The sequence below is a fragment of the Haliaeetus leucocephalus genome, unplaced genomic scaffold (assembly GCF_000737465.1).
Source record: "Haliaeetus leucocephalus isolate CR32 unplaced genomic scaffold, Haliaeetus_leucocephalus-4.0 Scaffold915, whole genome shotgun sequence".
In the NCBI taxonomy this organism is placed as follows: Eukaryota; Metazoa; Chordata; class Aves; order Accipitriformes; family Accipitridae; genus Haliaeetus; species Haliaeetus leucocephalus.
In genome coordinates this window covers 4,059,956-4,077,960 of record NW_010973351.1, presented here as the reverse complement: position 1 = coordinate 4,077,960, position 18,005 = coordinate 4,059,956, and the positions used below count along the sequence as shown (strand labels likewise).

The following is an 18,005-nucleotide window of genomic DNA, read 5'->3' as shown; positions in this document are numbered from 1 at the left end:
GACATTCCACATTATAACATGGCCTCACTAGCAGAGCCCAAATATCTCTCTATCTAAAGATGATTTCCATTGCTAGTAAATTGTCTAGTGAGTTATGCAAGGCTGGCAATAGATTTGCCTTCTTTACCTGGATGTAATCTCTCCTAGAGGGCTTTTGAGATCACCTCTCTCAGTTCAGGAGGGGCACAGATTGGAGCACCGGGAAGTGATCCTATTTGCCGTTTGATTCCTCAGCCCTGAGTAATCTTAGTGTAAAACTTTTCAAAAGTAGGCATCTGGTTTAAGTTTGTTGTCTGGGTTCCCCTCACAGATAACGGAAAGAAGTAAATAGTTCCCATCCATATTAGACCTCAGGATGGGATGGCTCTCTGGGAGTGTTTAACTCTATTGACTACAAAAGGAGATTTGACTGACACTTAACTTTAAAATGGCATAAACAGGTAAGAGGAATGCAAATTCTCATGCCCATCCAGGCAGGATTCTTGTAGCAAGGAAAGTGAAGTAGCAGTGGTCCTAGGCTCACCTTGTTGTCCTACCCAGCCAAAGAAGCTGATCTGCATGGAAATCGTTTGCTCTGTGAAACAACAAAACAGCTCCTCACAGCAAAAGATGATGCAAATGATGCTTAGCCCTAGGACTGACAGAGGAAGCAGCCTGGCTTCACGAAATGCTTTGTAGGTTCAACTGAGTTACACAGGTAGAAAGCCAGGACAAGTGAAATCAAAGGGATTTTATAATCCTGCAGGGATTAGGCAGCTCTTCAGCGCTTGTTCCGAATTTTGATTGTGGTACAGCTCTGTGTCCCTCTCCCCACCCTGAGACTGGACGGATGCCAACATCTAGCCAGTGATGTCCTAGAAACGAAATGAATCTCTGGTACTATGAGATGCAGGCACTGTGGCAAGAGGCCAAAAGGTGAGTCTCCACGTGAGATTTCATAGTCTGAGCTGAGCGGTTCTCATGTCCTTGCTGGTCACTGCATTAGGGAGAAGGCTGCTAACGAGAAGGCATGAATCTTCCATGGTAACAGTACAGGTGATACAAGTTCCCCCAGTATTTTTTCCCACCCAAACAGAGGTGCTAGGGGTATTTAAATTCTCTCCGGAGCCAACTGCCTCCAGTAGCCTGCTGGGACTTAATACTGCATAAATCAGAACAAAATTTTGTCCACTTTTTTATTTGCTTACTATTTTGAGTCACAGTGGCTGAGTTAGAGACAGGCAGCATTCTTAGTATTTCATCAAATGTCACAGTGTAGTTTTTGTATTCCAAGACTCCTGTGTTTTCAAATTGCTTCCCCTTATCATCAGACCATTTTCTGAGCAAGTACCATCATCTCTTCAAGGTCTGTTTCAAAGTCCTTCTGTTGTAGCTCAATTCTACTTATTTTCTGCTTGTGTTTATTTTTGTGGAGTATTACTTTACATCTGTCAGCATTACATTTCATTTGGCACATGTCAGGCAATTTATAAAGGAGGGCCTGGTTCTCTTAGGTTCACTCGCTGTTTGCCTTGAGTCCCTCACTCATCTTCCTATTATGTCTTTTAGCTTCAGTGCATTACAGCTGGTCCCTCTAGCTAGGTAATTTATAGAACAAGAAACAAGGACAGCTGAAGTCTGAATATTGATCCCAAGGGATATAATACATAGATTTACGCACAACAGGCTCAGTTCACCTTGGTTTTAGCTACACCTTTGTCTTCTTCTACCACTGATATCCTTCTCTTGATCTCTTTGATATTGTGGCCTGTCAAAGAGGAGGCTGTGTCCCTGCCTATTTCAGTAACACGCTAACCTTGAGCATTTAGGGTCTTCTACAACATCAATAACCTTAACATCACTAGCTTCTCCTTGCGTCTGTCCACTGTTAGATATTACACTAGAAAGCCATGTCCCTCCGACGTGAGCAGCACATGCTGATGGACAACCCCTGCTGAGATGAAGGCTAACACTGATGAATTGTTTCACAAGGAAAACTTGGGCTCATTAAACTTTCATGGATGCTGTGAAATTAAACTTCCTCACGTGACTGATTGCAGATTCTACATCATGTGCTTTTCTCAGCTGTCTCAGTGTAAATTCAGAATAACCACCTAGGCCAACAGAACTGGATGAAATCACAGCATCATAAAGCAGAATCAATAAGCGGAAAATGCCTTCAGTAGGGGTTTCTTCTGAATAAAAGCCTTTTAACAAAGACTTTTGGTCCCACTGCTCACCTCAGACACTGCAGAAAAGACCCCAGACCACAAATCACCTCCTGTCCTACTGCAAAGCACTGTTTTGCTCCTATTTCTCATTTTTTGGCCCTGCAGGCTCCCCTGCTGAAACACAGGAACCTGGCATGAAGTGCTGTTGGATCTCTGAGCAGTTTCAGAGCCTCATCAATGTTGTCCACTCATTCTCCCTTACTTTCTGCCTTGTTTATTTGCTGATCACAGTCCACTCCATGCAATTTGTCTTGCATCTCCCCTTTCTTTGCCATTCTGTCCTTTTTCATGGGAAACTAAGCAGTTTCCCATGAAAATTTCCTATTTCATACATTAAAAATGACACAGTCAGTGACATGAAAGACAAGCTACAATAAATAGTATGGCAGCAAATTATATGCACACAGAGAGAAAGACAACCTAGGCTATTTTACAGCCTGTAATAGATGGGCTAACCATGTGGAGGCTAAGGATGAGTCAACACTAAGGGAAGTGGGACAGATGGATAAAACAAATGACTCTTGGGTGAATTCCACTACCTGAGGAAAATACACTTCTGAGGAAAAGATCCTCTTTATCATCTGAATAGCTAGTAGAAAAGAAGGAGAAGATGATTTCCTGTATGGCTCCGTGGGGAAAATGGCCACGTCTTCTGCTGGTTTGTTTATGTGTTACCCTCAGAGAAGCAAATGTAGATGGCTACGAAGAATTAGTATACCTTGGTTAAAAGAAGACATAAATCTGTAACTGGGTCTTTTAGTTGGACTTACCAAGAGACTTGGTGAAAAGAAACATAGTAGATAATGCAAATGTACTTTAGGAAGGTACTTGATACACTGCCACTCAGAAAACTTAATGAGACTGGGAAGTACTTAGAAAATATGATGGATAAACACTTAAGTTCACTGATAGGAAATTAATTTATTCATAATGTTATATTTTACTGAAGTGGTATGTGTCTTGATTAGAGGTAATGTTATTTCACACACTCACCTGCAATCTTCCCAAGATTGTTAAGGGGACACTGATCAACATAGGTGGTCAAAACAAAATTAAAAAGGGTTGTAAATACAGAAAGCTGTTTATAACTTCAGCAGATTCTAGCGATTTTGAATCTGCGCAGCATGAAATCAGCAAAGCTGCCAGCACCATTACTGTCAAATGAAGGAACTGAATTCCAGTCCTGCTGAGACCCCCAGTTGGCATTTGGAAGTAACTGGGGACACCCTTCCCTTTTCTCATCCTTGGAGCAAGTAAAAAAAAAGATCTCCCTTATTCAAGTGAGTGCCAAGTCATCACAGTCTCTTGTACCGTCCTTCCCCCCGCTTTTTCATTTTTATTATTTTTTACTGTTTTCTACCAGACATGCTGGGCATGCCAAACTACCTATCTAAATCTGTCTTCTCCTGGTCCACTAAGTCATTCATTGTTTTCCATCCTCCCCCTCTTTTTTTAAGGACTTCTGCCCCTGCGTGTCCATGCGATCATGTCCTGAGTGTCATTACAGTGAGTTTCAGCTTTGATTCCTCTCTGCTCTCACTCACCTGTGTGAACAGACTTTACTCTCACAGATCACAGCCTCTTTTCCAGGATTTTCTTCTAGTGATACAGATATTGGTTCCATACCTAGATGGGCAGAGAGCAAACCATATTTAAAGAAAACATTTATGCAGAATCATAGGCTCTTTTTGCACCTGTTCACAATCACAGCAGCATCCCAAATAACCTGACAAAAATTCTTTCTTTTTGCTAGAATTATATTCTCTGCCTGCAGGTGGCTCCAAATGATAATGCAAAGAGCAAAGGCTGCAGATGACCTTGGTACCCAAAGCACATTAAGGAATATACAATTTCAGCTTTGAGTGACTTCATTCTCTGTGTATCTCGGGCAACGAAACTGGCACAGAATTACTGCCTCAGTCATGGTTTCTGTTGAAAGGATGAGTTTATCACTGTTGTGGCCCCTCTAGCGGATCAGGAGATGAGGTTAATCACTGTCGGGTTGGGTTTTTTTGGAGTGGTGGGATGGAGTGATCTGAAAGGTGAAAGGTGGAGGGGGGGAAAGATAAAAAATAAGCACAGGCTGTTCAAGTAAAGAAATGTAATGTATCATAAAACTACGATAATTTAAAGATAAAATGTATGGAAATGACTAATGAGAGAATTATTCCCATCCATCCATCTCTAAGTTTAACCCAGATGAGGAATCGCTGGTAATGATCTATGTTAACGACTTCTTCCATAGTTTTCTTATCTTGAACAGGATTAGCCAAAGAGATGGAAAGGCTACTGTGGTTTACTAGAAGCGAAAAGAAAAGCTGTACTATTTTGCTTTCTGTTAATTGAAAGCAATAATCTTAAATGACAAAGGGTTTTACTTTGCAGCTGCAATAAATCCAACTCTTTTCCATTATACTGCAATATATACCAGCAAAGACTGATCTCCCATATCCCAGCTTTATAACAGCACATTTTGATTTCACTCACTAACTTCCTGTTTATATTATTGTAGTATGAGTAAGACTCAAGCTCTTCCAGCTCTATGATATTGTGAAATCAAATTGTTTTATTCTCTTCTGAAGAGTAATGAAATGTAGTTCAGACTCACTATATCCCAACTATCAGCTCTGTTTCATGCACAGTTTACGAAACAGAAAGTCATCTACTCCTTTTTCAGTTAATGATGTTAGTATACTTCAGAAGTGAAGACAGAGGGGGAAAAGCTAGGTTCACTTTGGAAAATAAAACATGTAATAAATGCATTGAACTCACTTGCAACCACCTGAAAAAGAAGCCAATGTTACCATCTTACAGACTAGAACTAATGTAATGCTCTTGTACTTTGAAACAATTAAACATTAGCATCATTCCTTCTGGAAAAGAAGAGTTCAAAAGGTTTCGTCCTGTATGCATCCTTAGCTGTTATACCTTTTAAGAATACTTTCTAAGCAAGGCATACTCACAGAATTTCTTAAAATAGTCTCAGGGCTTTAAAAAGCCCTGCTTTTATACACCAGCAAGTGTATCACATTTTTATTGAACAATACACATTTTACAGTGATGTTTAGGTCAGTTAAACATTGTTAATTACAATTTTATTCTATCTTAAGGCAAAAAAATAAAGCAGAATATTGCCAGTTACTAAAATGTAAAAGCTGTCATTCTCCATGGTCATTTGCTTGATAATAAAATTCACAGATGTGCTCACAGTATTAATATAAAAAAAAAATTCTTGTCTTTATAGTTCCTATTTTCAGTCAATGAGAAAAATCAGAGGTCTGTTATTTCAATAGACTGAAATATAAACTATTCATGTATATTCTTTCATCAGTGTATGCACTTAATTCCCATTATTTTTACTGGCAGTAACACATGACTATTTGAAGGCACAATAAACTCCATAAAGTGTAATTATTTGCTTAGTTTTGTGAGCATCATTCTACTCCAGTATTTTAAAGGGTCTTCACAAGACTCAAAATTTCTCCCTCCGTGCAGTGGCAAACCAATGCCCAACTTGCCAGAGTAACGCTGACTGTTAGCTAAAATGGAAAGACAGAAATTAGTCTTCTACAGAAATGTATTCTCAGCCAAACTCTGTCTGGCTGACTTTTGTGTAGGTCAGGAACAAACCCAGTGTAATCTGTGCCCCCATGTATTTAATGGAGCAGGACAACAAGATTTCCCTTGATTCCCGCTCAAGTAATACAGCTTCTAGAAATAAAGGCACTTGCTCCTGCCCACCTTTAAGGTGCTGGGAGCCTAACCATTAACTGCCTCAGTTGATATACAAGAAGTTGTTTTTCTCCATGGGGGCTTATTCAGAGTTACACTGATTTTCTCAAAGTGGGTCCTGTGATAGCAAGGGTTCATTACACTCTTCACGTCAAAAAGAATAGGAAATGCCCATTAACAACCACATAGCCTAAGAAAATAATTCTGACAACATTAATAAATGCAGTTTCTCAAAATCAAAATCCTACTCCCCCTCCCGAAGGAAAGTAGAGCCAGCGAGAGACCAAGCACAAGCCCTTCCTCTCCCTCTGCTCTCACTTACCCCCGTCCTCAGGGATCAGGGCAATACCTGGAGCTCCCCAGCTGCCATGCAAGGCAACTAATTTTGCAGGCAAGCCAGGGAAAGATCCTAAGCCTTCAAGCAGTTTTGGCCTTGTCTAGACCTCCAGTCTCATGTCCTTGCTACCCACAGCGGTGGCAGGATCGCAGGGCTGGGTCAGTCAGACAGCAGGTCTGCCCACCCAAGGCTGGTTGTTAGACGGGCTACGGAGACACCCAACATGCAGGGGTTAAAGAAAGAACCTGAAGTGGTGTCTCAGCACACGGAGGACTCAGCAAAAGGTATTAAAGTAGTTACTGTCACACTGAATCACGCTGACAATTTTATTTTGTTGGACAGAGAAGACAGAGAATATTAAACCATATTGAAATAAAATAGCCATAAACAAATTTTCCACTAATGAAAAGTTCTAGAGGGAGAGGAAAGCACGTGCCTGGAGGGGGAGAGAGAAGAGACTTATTATGCTTTAAAAGCGGCACAGATAAAGTCTTCACCGTAATCAAATAGTGTAACAGCAGAATGTTCTTCAAAAACGCCGCACACTTCAGCTAGGTCGGATTCGCCCCACTCGGCTTTAGGCACTTACCAGAGGCACCTGATCCAGCAGCAGAGTCGCCTTAGGCTCTCTCTGTTGGAGAGAGACAACTCCAGACAGCAAAGCGCGCTCTAGATGGAGATCATTGCCCCAGCCTGCTCTCACAACGAGAAAAGCGCGGATGATAGCAGAGAAACCGGTAGAGAAAGCCGAGCGGTTACAGCCTCCTCGCAGAGGAGCGGGACTGTGAGGGCAGGGGGAGGAGAGGGGAGTTGGAGAAACAAAACCCAGCTTGGGAAGATGCACGCTACCGTGGCTGAGGAAAGGCAGTTTGTGTGGGAGGCAGCCAGTGGGAGAAATAACTCACAAAGCTGAAGAGACCTGGAGGTGGCTGTAATCAGCAGGCTAAGTGTTACAAATCTGAAATAACGTTAGCCACCGACACAGGCCGGTTGAAGGCTTTGAGCTGCAGCCCGGTTCATCAGAGGTCTACTGCTCCTCACCACGCTGATCGCTGCTCTGGCTACACATGCGGCACTCAGGTTCAGGTCCCAAATTAGCAACAAACTACCGACAGGCTGGCAAGAGTGCTGACAAAAGCAACAGTGATTAACGTGGGACTTTCAAGGAAAGAGTCAGCTTACTAAATTAAATTTGTCTGCCATGAAATGATTTAAGCGGGAGATACAACAATGACCTGTGTATGTGAAAGGATAAAAGAAAAATTTAAAAATTTAACACCAACAAACAAATCATGCATTTAGACTGCAGGTAAGAGGAAAGAGAACAGAATAAATATTGTAACAACTTCTTACAGATTTATCTGCTCAGTCTTACCCTGCTGGTTCTTATGTGTTCCCATCACTGTGCTATCTTATGAGCAGTAAGCTCTGGAATAGTCTCCCCAAGAAAATAAGAGCCACTATCTCACTGTCGAGCATTAAAAAAGCACCACAGGTTGCAAGAACACCATGAGAGTGAAAAGTAGCAGGACTATTATAAAAAGAGGGCCCAGACCACTTTATGGGCTAGGATTATTGGTACCTAGAATCATTATACAAAGAATAAAATGACTCGACTCTTACACGCTGGGTGTACCAAAGCAGGTTATAAATAAATGCCAACCGTGTTTCTGTTAGAGCACGCTGGAGATCTGATCTGATTGCTTTGGGGCAGAAAAGTGATCCATAGACTTGGTCAATCACTTCTGGGTAGAAATGGTTCCCACTTTCATCAGAAGGAAGGTGAATGACAGTGAAAACTCCAGAAATGACACAAAGTAAAATGTAGGATTTAAAGGTGAATTTCACCCTGGCCCTAACTATGGCAAGAGATTGTAAATCTCAGTGAGAAATGGGTGCCTTGACTGTCATTTTTGTCTGAGAAAACTTCTTCCTGACTCCCTGAAGTACGTCAGTGCAGGTATTATTGACAGGCAAACATACTAATGGATATGCACTTGTCTGAACAATGTCGTACTAGCAAAGAAAAAAGTGAGGAACGTACTCAGAAGAGCAGAATGAAGCAATCGGAAGGCTCAACAGAGCTGAACCTCTGAAAATGTGAAGGATAAATGGAGAAAGTTTGGACAAGACTTCACACTGTGTCTGCAAGCAAGAGGTACGAGCAGAAAGGAAGAGAGATAGTAAGGAACTGAATTTCTAGAAATAATTAGTTCTGAAGCACTTGGTAATCTAAAAGTTGTGAGAGAAGGCTGTCTATGCAACTGTACTACAAAAATTTGAGGTGCAAGGTGCTCCACATAGAATTGAACTGTATTAACAATACCTTTTCAAAGAAAGATTATAGAGGGAAGAGCGGAAAATAGCAGCGTTTGTGCCAATGAGCCAGTCTGGAATCCCTAAGAGGAGACTAGATTGTGTTTGGGATCTGAGACACACACACAAAATCACACAAAACTAGTAGAAGTACCCAAATGTACATTTCACAAACCTATTTCACACAAAAGACATCAACTGGTCAGACTTAATTTTATGGGGAGTGCTCAGACAGATGGAGAGGACAACTGTAATGTACAAGCAGAAAGGAGACTGTAGTTACAGATCCACTCATGGATTTCTAATAAAGGGTGAAAAATCTGAATATAGGTTCCCCCATTTTGCTCTAGCTGCTGAAAATGTGGGCACATATATTATTAATGGTTAAGACATACAGGCTGAGTAAATGTTAGACCCCAGGGAGATGATGAGTGCCGTTCACACACATGCAAACTCGGCATTAATAATGACTTGTGGAATACAAACCTGTTCCAGCGTTCAGTGCTAACAGCACTGTTAGCAAAATAAATAATTTGCACCCCCAAGTAGCAAAGGGCTTTCTGTAATACTTAGATAAGTCTTTTTTCTTTTTTTTTTCCCCTCAGTAGAGAATAAAAAGGGTTTTGATGAATCCAAAGAAGCCCAAACATCATGAAATATTTGCCTGCTAGTGCAAGTATTTAACTGAGCTAAATGTCTGGTCCTTATTTTAATCCATGCTAATTTCCACTGAAGGCTCTACCCCTCTAATCCCACAGCTGGAAGGAGGAGGAGAGCTATAAAATGGGAAAGTCTTTGGCCAGGGTGTTTGATGTTAGACTCCTCCTATTCCTTTACCTTTGCTGCATTAACAGTCCTTTTAGGCTGGTGGACTTCATGATGTGGAGAGATACACTAGTCAGTAAATTTCCACATCTGTCAGTTCATTACTCTTTCCTGGAGCATCCACTCTATGATTGCACATAGGGAGTCACTGTCTACTCTCTGCCCATCCCAACAACAAGCTAGGAAACTACCCAGGGCTGTATATTACAGCCTGGGCTTTCTTTGCCCACAGCTCTTTAGCAGATTTTGTCCCTGAAGTCAGTACACACACACAGCATTCAGTCGTTTGGTGGGTGCATCGTGATGCTCTGAGAAATTATAGCCAATGGCTCAAATATTCATTAAAGAACTTCGGTGGAGAAGGTGGCCTCTGTAAAAGCGCTGGAGTTGTGTGAACAGGAAAATGTGGCTGGAGAAGAGGGTCCCCTGGAGGGTGGGACTGCGCTTCTCCAAAGCCAAAATTCCTTTTCTTAAGTGACCATGAGAAGAAGTGCAACGTACGTGCCTGAGGGAAAGGCCAGATAGTGGTCATGCCTGCAGGGAGAGAGAAGCAACTCCTCAATGACCGCCCAAGCCCACTGACCCATTTCCAGAGAATCCCAGGAATGTGAACTGTGCATGTCGAGACCACCGACTCATTCTGGAACATTCCTGAGCTCACACTGCGCTTGCTCAATGATGGCAAATCCCCACCTACGGGGGGGACCCTCTAGGTATAAAAGAATGGAGGACAAGCTCTCGGTGTGCCCTCCAGAACTGGATCTCTAGACTGGCTGGACCAACACTGGACCCAGGACTGGTGAAATCCTTTCCTTCTCTCTCCCCCTCCCCTCTTTTTTCCACAGTCCCTAGACCTCATCTTTTTAAACATAAACCATTGACCAAGTCTAGGACTAGGAGTGGATCCAGCCGCCTCTGGGCTCCAATCTGAGAAGGAGTCTAGAAAGCAAGGGGGTCTGCTTTGAACCTCCTGACCCAACAAGAGGGGTCTCCTTATTTTCTTCTCTGAATTGATCCCCAAATAAGCAAGGCTTACGTATGATTAGCATGTGTTGTACAGTTTACTGACATAGTTTCATGTCCCTTTTTCTGTTTCTTTTTCTATACCTCCCTTCTCCTTTCAAACAGCGGCTTAATGACATGATGTAAGGCTCATATTGATAAGTTCACTTGTACTTGGTCAAGGTTAGCTTGGCTGAACAAATGTTGATTGTTGTTTGAACTCCCCTGGTGGTGTTTCACCTTAATTCTGACACAGGAAATCCATGAACCTGAGTCACTCCAACCCTGGGACGCGAAATGCATGCAGGTGTCTCTGCCCAGAAGTTTGACGCCAATAATCAAGGGGAGAAATGGATATTGTTTACTAACCTTCTGCCTGAATGACCATAATTTTTTGCTTCAGATCAATTGAGGGATTTACAAGACACAATCTTGGCTCCTGCTTCTGAGTCATGCAGACTCCATTCTGGTTTACAACCATCCAGTTTCGGTCATACAGCAAACCCTGGTTTCCTACTGGCCATTCTGTAACCTGGGAAAGCATCAGGAGGGGATACAAAGGTTTAGAAAATGTTAGCTGCATTAATAGATTCACGCTGAAAAGAAAAGTGAGGGAAAAGAAACCATTAATGAAATTCTTTGAAATCAGGAAAACTTGTGCACGCCAATGTCAGCCTTTAATAAGAGAAGCCCTAATTGCAAATCAAAGATAAAGATATCACTGCACAAAGCTGACAAAACAAAATGAAGTTACTATAATTTGTTACATATTATCATACACTTTGATTTCACAGAGCTGTAAGAATAGAATAAACAATCTCTGAAACACTTGGAGAACTGTTTTCAGTTTTATACTCAGCCATTTATAGGATCTTCCCCCAGCGATTTTCTTTTAATTTACAAAGCATGGACATTTCATGGGAGTTTGTCCTGGTTTCAGCTGGGATAGAGTTAATTCTCTTTCTAGTAGCTGGTATAGTGCTATGTTTTGGATTTAATATGAGAAGAATGTTGATAACACACTGATGTTTTTAGTCATTGCTAAGTAGTGTTTATGCCAAGTCAGGGATTTTTCAGCTTCTCATGCCCAACCAGCAAGAAGGCTGGAGGGGCACAAGAAACTGGGACAGGACACAGCCAGGACAGCTGACCCAAACTGGCCAAAGGGGTATTGCACACCATGTGACATTATGCCCAGTATATAAAATGGGAGGAGTTGGCCTGGGGGGATCACTGCTTGGAACTGACTGGGCATTCGTCGGCAAGTGATGAGCAATTGCATTGTGCATCACTTGTTTTGTATATTTCAATTCTTTTATGATTATTACTGTCATTTTATTATTGTTATTATCATCATTATTATTTGCTTCCTTTCTTTCCTATTAAACTGTCTTTATCTCAACCCACAAGTTTTCCTTTTTTTTTTCCGATTCTCTCCCCCATCCTACTGGGGGCAAAGTGAGCGAGTGGCTACGTGGTGCTTAGTTGCTGGCTGGGGTTAAACCTTGACAGAGTTGTATGAACTAGCGCAAAACCAAAAGCAAGAAAAACGTGAAATTAAAAATTCTGACAAAACTTATTTTTCATAAAACTGGAACCACTTTATCATGAATCTATTCGAGAAAACCTCCACCACCAAGGCTTCTGGTTTAGCTAGGAGCATAATAGTTTCTCCAGATCCCCTTACAACAAAACACATTGTCTTCTTTGCTATCCATTCTTCCATTACTTCCATAACACTCTTTACATCCAATAGTCTATACAAGCATATTGTCCTTGCTTTCATGTACATTTTTCTGGTGAAAAGAACATCTGTTACTGATGCTACACAGATGGTAATCTTGAAATCCAAAAAGAGAGCAATTCTAGTAATGCCTTTGGGCGATATTAATAACTGCTTTCTCCTTCAGAATGTTAAAATATTAATACCATTCTTTTAACATAAAGCTGGGCATTTAAACATATTGCTTCAGCTCATATATGCTTTCTAGTCACAGTTGAATATGGAGAAAAGTTAACTACAGCTGAACTTTGTTGAATTCTTCTAGAAAAGCTTAGTGCACCTCACACAAATTAACTGGCAAAAGACTTTAGCAAGAAGTACTGAGAAAAATATATATCAAGCACAGCCTGATGCTCTGAAGAAAAGCATGGCTGGAAGCCCTGGTTAGATTAATTAAAAATCACATTTTTGTTTAGCTTGTGCTCTATCCAAAACCCCACAGAACCCACAATATCCCATTCTTATTAACTTTTCCAGGTTTTCTAGGAGCCTGCAGCAGTAGATTGACACCAACGGCCTGACTAGAGAAAGCTGAGGGCAAGCACTCTGGAACTGAAAACTTAAAGCATTAAAGCTGAACTCTGAATAATTTGGCCACAGTGCTATCAATTGTACTGAATACAGAAAATACATGGAAAAATTTTGAAGTGAAGAAATGTATTTTATCAACCTACTTTATTTATAATATTCTTTAGCAGTTTTCTAAGTGAGCATGGATGAAAAATTCAGTCAAAAATGGAAACTTTAGGTCTGACAGTGTCATCTGAAACTACATTGTGCAAGCACCTCAAACTGTCAGCACCTAAATGATGTGAACCTTTGCCCTGTCTTTTTAGGAGAGGAATCATAGCCCAAAGACTGCAATATCAGCTGAAGAACAGACTTTTGTTCTTGCTGGAAATTATTCTTTGGAGAAGCCAGTATTTTTTTGGTTATCCTGTATAATTAGATTACAAAATCCATTTGAAAAGCTGGTGATCATCTGAGAGCTGCGAGAATTTCCTGCTAACAAATTTTCCTGCCAAAACAGAAGATCACTAATTAGTTATATATCCTCCCATGGATCCAACAGATCTTTACAGGATTTGCGAGATATAAAGAGCAGAATAAACTAAAAGAGCAGAAAAAGAGAAAAAGAGCACAAAGATTCCTCGCTGCCTATTGTAACGTTCAGTTGTTTTGGTTCCATTTCAGGACAGCAATCTTATTCAGGAAATAGCTTAAGTGTTTGCTTACCCTGCACTGAAGGCAAGAGGTTTTATGAGCAAAACAAAACATTCTCTCCTTAATCAGAGCTTCAGCTAATTCTTACATGCTGATAGGCATTGTGGGGGAAGCCCAGCTAACTAGGTAGCAGATATCTGGAAATAATCAACACCTTCCATTCAAAATAGCTCTGGCAGATCCAAAATAATGGCAACTAACTCCATGCTCCACTCCGAGATGCAGCACACTACTATAGGTCCTCAGCCCATTTTTCCCCTTCCTCTGGGTGTTTGCCATTGTAGTAAGAGTCAGATATACATGTGCCCTACAGTGAGTCCCTGTCCTCCCATGGATGTCCCCCCCACACCGTCAAGTGCCCTCCTTCCTCTCCACTTGTCAACTTTTACTGTATTGCCCGTGTTGCTAGGACCCCAATAAATAAAGTTGCAACAACAAAATAACTGTGTACCCTGCCTTGGACAGAGCTAGTTTGTCGCTAATACTGATACTGGAGACGAGCACGGGAGAACATACACATTTCTATTCTTAGTACTTGGGCTCGCAACCTGTGCAGACCGTCTCCTGCCATTATTTCAAAGAGGCTGAAGGGATTGTTAAATAATTACAAGCAACAGAACAGAGCAGTTCAAGCAAAGTCTGCCTGCTCTGCTTTCATCTGAGACTTGAGAAGAGTGGTTCAATTTGGCTCCCTCGGATTATGTCTGACATGCCTGCCCAAGGCTAGCAGATACGACACAGGCTGCAAAGACGATCCACATCCCCGTAGTCCAGCAGCAGGAGGTCAGGCAGGGCACTCGAATGTCACTAAATACCTATATTCAGGCAACCAATACAGTGAAGTAAAGCAACCAATGAAGCTTACCGCAAAGTAAAATAGAACAGGTTAGCATACATGGCAGTAAGCAATACTGCGTTACGTAGCTCCTAACTTGATTCCCTGAAGTTGTCTGACCATCTCTGACTACTGAGAGAAATTAGGAGGTGAGGACAGAAAGAAAGCAGGGACACCATGATTTTACTGATAGGTGTTAGCATACACCTTCATTCCCAGCATGGCAGGTGGGCTAATCATCCAACATAAGGTCTTCTCTACCTGTCATAAGTGAGGCTTATTGCATAGTACAGCCAATACATGGTATTGTCCTACCTGCTTTAGTCCATTTTTCCTACTGTAAAGTAAAAATATCCATTGCGAAAACATGGGTTTGTTTTTTTCAGAATTTTCTTTAAAATATTTTAGGCTGCATTTCTCCATAGCTCACAGTAATGTCATCATGAGGGCTAACACAATTTTTGAACACATTAAAGGAATCACTGAATAGGTTTTAAATTATGCAAATTTAAAATTGTTAGTGGTCTTACGTATAATTTATCCACTGATCGCTAGGAATTTGCATTGTATTTTAAATTAAAAGCTAATTTGTCTTCTGTGTTGAGATGCAATTTTTATACTCTGAAATCTACTGCAAGAATAATAAAGTTATTAATGTTTAAAGTCCTAACCTTTTTCACTGGGCACATTGCATTATGTAATTATGCAAAATTCATTGACATGAGAGATGTTCGTGTTTAAAAATGGATGTTTAAAACTTGTTTTTATGTTGGAAAAGAAGAAAAAAGTGGTCTGGGATGGAGGTTACTCCTCTTCTCTGCCTGTCCCCATTAAATAAAATAATTGTAGGGAAAAGAAAGCGCATTTAAGAAGTTGAGTTAGAATATTCTGCCCTCAGCTTCCTGCGCCATGTGTACAAAACCCACGGCACAACACTGAACAGAGACCGTCCGATGGCAAGGAACACTTTATAAAACACTGTAGGAACTAACTGACCTGCTGATGATCTTCATGCCAAGCTTTATCCCCCCAGCTGCCAAAGCACTCTGCACTCTTATTTTCTCTGGAGGTCAAGCACCTCCCATACTAAACCACTTAGAATAGAACAGAGAAATCAGAGTTTAGGAGAGGAGGAGATTATGTGACTCTAAAGAGGAGATTAAACAGCTGTGAGTTTGTATTCGCATCCTCATCGAGTTTGTCCTCCTGCCGCTAATCAAGTCATCTATCCTGCAACCAGTAAGTCAGCGGGCAGATTTCACTGGCAGATGGGCTGGGTCCTGCACACACAGTTAGCTGGAATTTTCCACTGCACATATTATTTTAGGCAAATGCAAGCAATCATGTACTTACAATAAAGCCTATTTACTACACATGCTAAACATCTGACCTCCCATACCAGCTGGAGGCCTGCACTTGAACTTACAAATCTGTGAGATTCTGATCTCAAGTGTCCAAGTATCACAAGATGAGTGAATTTATTGCTGCCCAGTATCTAAACCACTTTCACCTTTTCAGATCAGCTAGCTTAGAGCTACCCTATAACTGCTAAAAATGGAGATCAAATTTTTAATTGGGAAAATACTTTTCTAGACTTCCAACAACTACAAAGCATCTAAAGGTATTTTAGATTTAAAACATGAAACTGAATTTCAGTTCTTGGATTCTAACCGAAGACCAAGGAAACTACAAGCTACATGATTATTACTTCAGAAGACCATGAGTTTACTAAAGTAAAGGGATAATATAATGTTAAGTGTGAAGTCTCTATGACAAAGACCACTAGGAGAATGGCAAAGGTGTAACTTTTTACAGCATTCAGACTTTTCATGATAAAGCTGGTATAATCAATATTTTAGAAGGCAAAATGATTTTCAGGATTTGATTCCATTTAATTGTGGTAAGGTTTCTCTAGGATGTCTTGCTTCAAACTCCAGTGCAGCATGGGTTATTTTCCTATTTCAAGTTGATACAGGCCAAGGTTGCAGAAATGACATACGTAGCTTTGTGGAGGTTAGTGCACTCTGCAGTTAGTGATGGTGTGGGTTCTGGCAGCAATGGCTTTCTGTTCTACGCTTACCCATCGGGAAGAGACCAAGCCACTGCCTGATTTAGAACGGGATTAACTGAGTTCTAAAGCTCATAACAAATAGTGGGCTGTAAATTGCCATTTTTACCTCTTCTATAGGCAGACAGTGAGACTGACAGACCTTTCACAGGCTGGTTATAAATGTACGACAGGTCTAGAAGTGCCACTCAGACTTCTGGGAAGAAAAAAATGAAGAATGCCTGGTGGACAGGAAGAAGGTCACAAAAGCACACACATTTTCTTTGGGGATTTACTTCAGTGTAGAAAATTGTGAAAATCAAAATACTCCTTTGACTTCATCTCCTGGCCTGCTCTCCTTATGCATTGAAAGACCTTTGTCAGCGTATCTATTAGGTCAACGTCCACTGTTCTTTCACATGTACTTGTGTATTTTCTATGAACTAAGTGGAAATGCACAAAAAATGTTCTTTTAGAAGAGGAGGAGAAGAACTAAATGCTATTTATAGTGAACTTCCAGTCCCTTCCAATACCATATACTAAATCCAATATATGCTTAATTGTAAATTAGTCTTTGGCAGTACAGGCTCTGTCAGTGCTTAGCTTACTGGGTTCTAATGTGGCTGATGCTTTGTTATCAAAAACTATCAAAACAGACTTCAAAAATGACTAGGCATGCAAAACTAAACCTCATAATGTAGCTGCAGTTTTAATATCTATTTTTAAATTACTCAAATCAGCTAGGGTTAGCTGTGTAATCCAAGTTGCCTTGGACTCCTCTTGTAGTCAATGGAAAGAGACAGAAATATCCAGGAGCAATTAATTTTTCCTACTGCAGATGCCTATTTTATGATAAAATGAATTAGTAGGTATCAATCTCTCACTGCTTACAGAATAATATATAACTTTAGAGAGGTAAGTTGGGGTAAGAGGAACCCTGTTTTCACGCCATTAACACACACCTGGCACAAGAAGTATGCATGAGGCATGGGGATTTTCCCCCTCCATCTAAAATTACATCTGTCTGCCAGGGAGTACCAGGTTTATATGAATTTATCACCTAGAGTCATTTCCCCTCACAGAGCTCGAAGAGAAGAAACCTGGTTCAGCTTGTAGGGAAACATAAGCTTTCTTTCATGCTAAGGTACGTCTTACCTGTTCCTGGGCACAATCACTTCAAAGCCTTCCTAGCACTGAATGTTGCGGTGCGTATCTCACAACACCAGCCTGCACGTTAAAAATAGAACTTAACCCCAAAGGGGCCTGAATACTGCTACAACATATTTCAGCAGCTTCTGTAGTGGGCTTCTGTAATACGGCTATAATAAATGCAAGACTTAAACAAAGGTTAAAACATTTTCATGTGAAATGTGGGATTACTTTGATTTTCTAAACAGTTTGATTTAGCGGGAGGCTAATAAGGGGTGGAAATTGTTTGCTCAGGTCTCATCTAATGCTCAAGATTGTGCCTGTGAATCAACGACATCATAAGCCAAAACAAATTTAAAAATACAGATGTTTTGTCGATCATTTAACAGTGTTTGCCTTAATTCCCCAGCCTCTTTTTGCATTAAGAAAAAAAAAGATAAATCATGATCAAATCAGCTGAGAAGCCATATTTTAAATGCAGGTGATTTGTCACTGGATTTGACCCCAATTTTCACTCAGATGTGAGACAGTGACCTATACCAATA

At 40.8% G+C, this 18,005-nt stretch overlaps 1 protein-coding gene across 1 annotated transcript in view; it reads right to left on the bottom strand.

The window, feature by feature from the left end:
• MOCOS (molybdenum cofactor sulfurase) overlaps positions 1-18,005 on the bottom strand; it is a 219,387-nt gene that overhangs the window by 15,439 nt on the left and 185,943 nt on the right. The window contains exons 9-10 of the mRNA XM_010583594.1: positions 10,792-10,954; positions 3,755-3,836 (exon numbers count right to left, since the gene is read on the bottom strand). Coding sequence (XP_010581896.1) covers positions 3,755-3,836; positions 10,792-10,954 — 245 coding nt within the window. The remainder of the gene's footprint in view (positions 1-3,754; positions 3,837-10,791; positions 10,955-18,005) is intronic.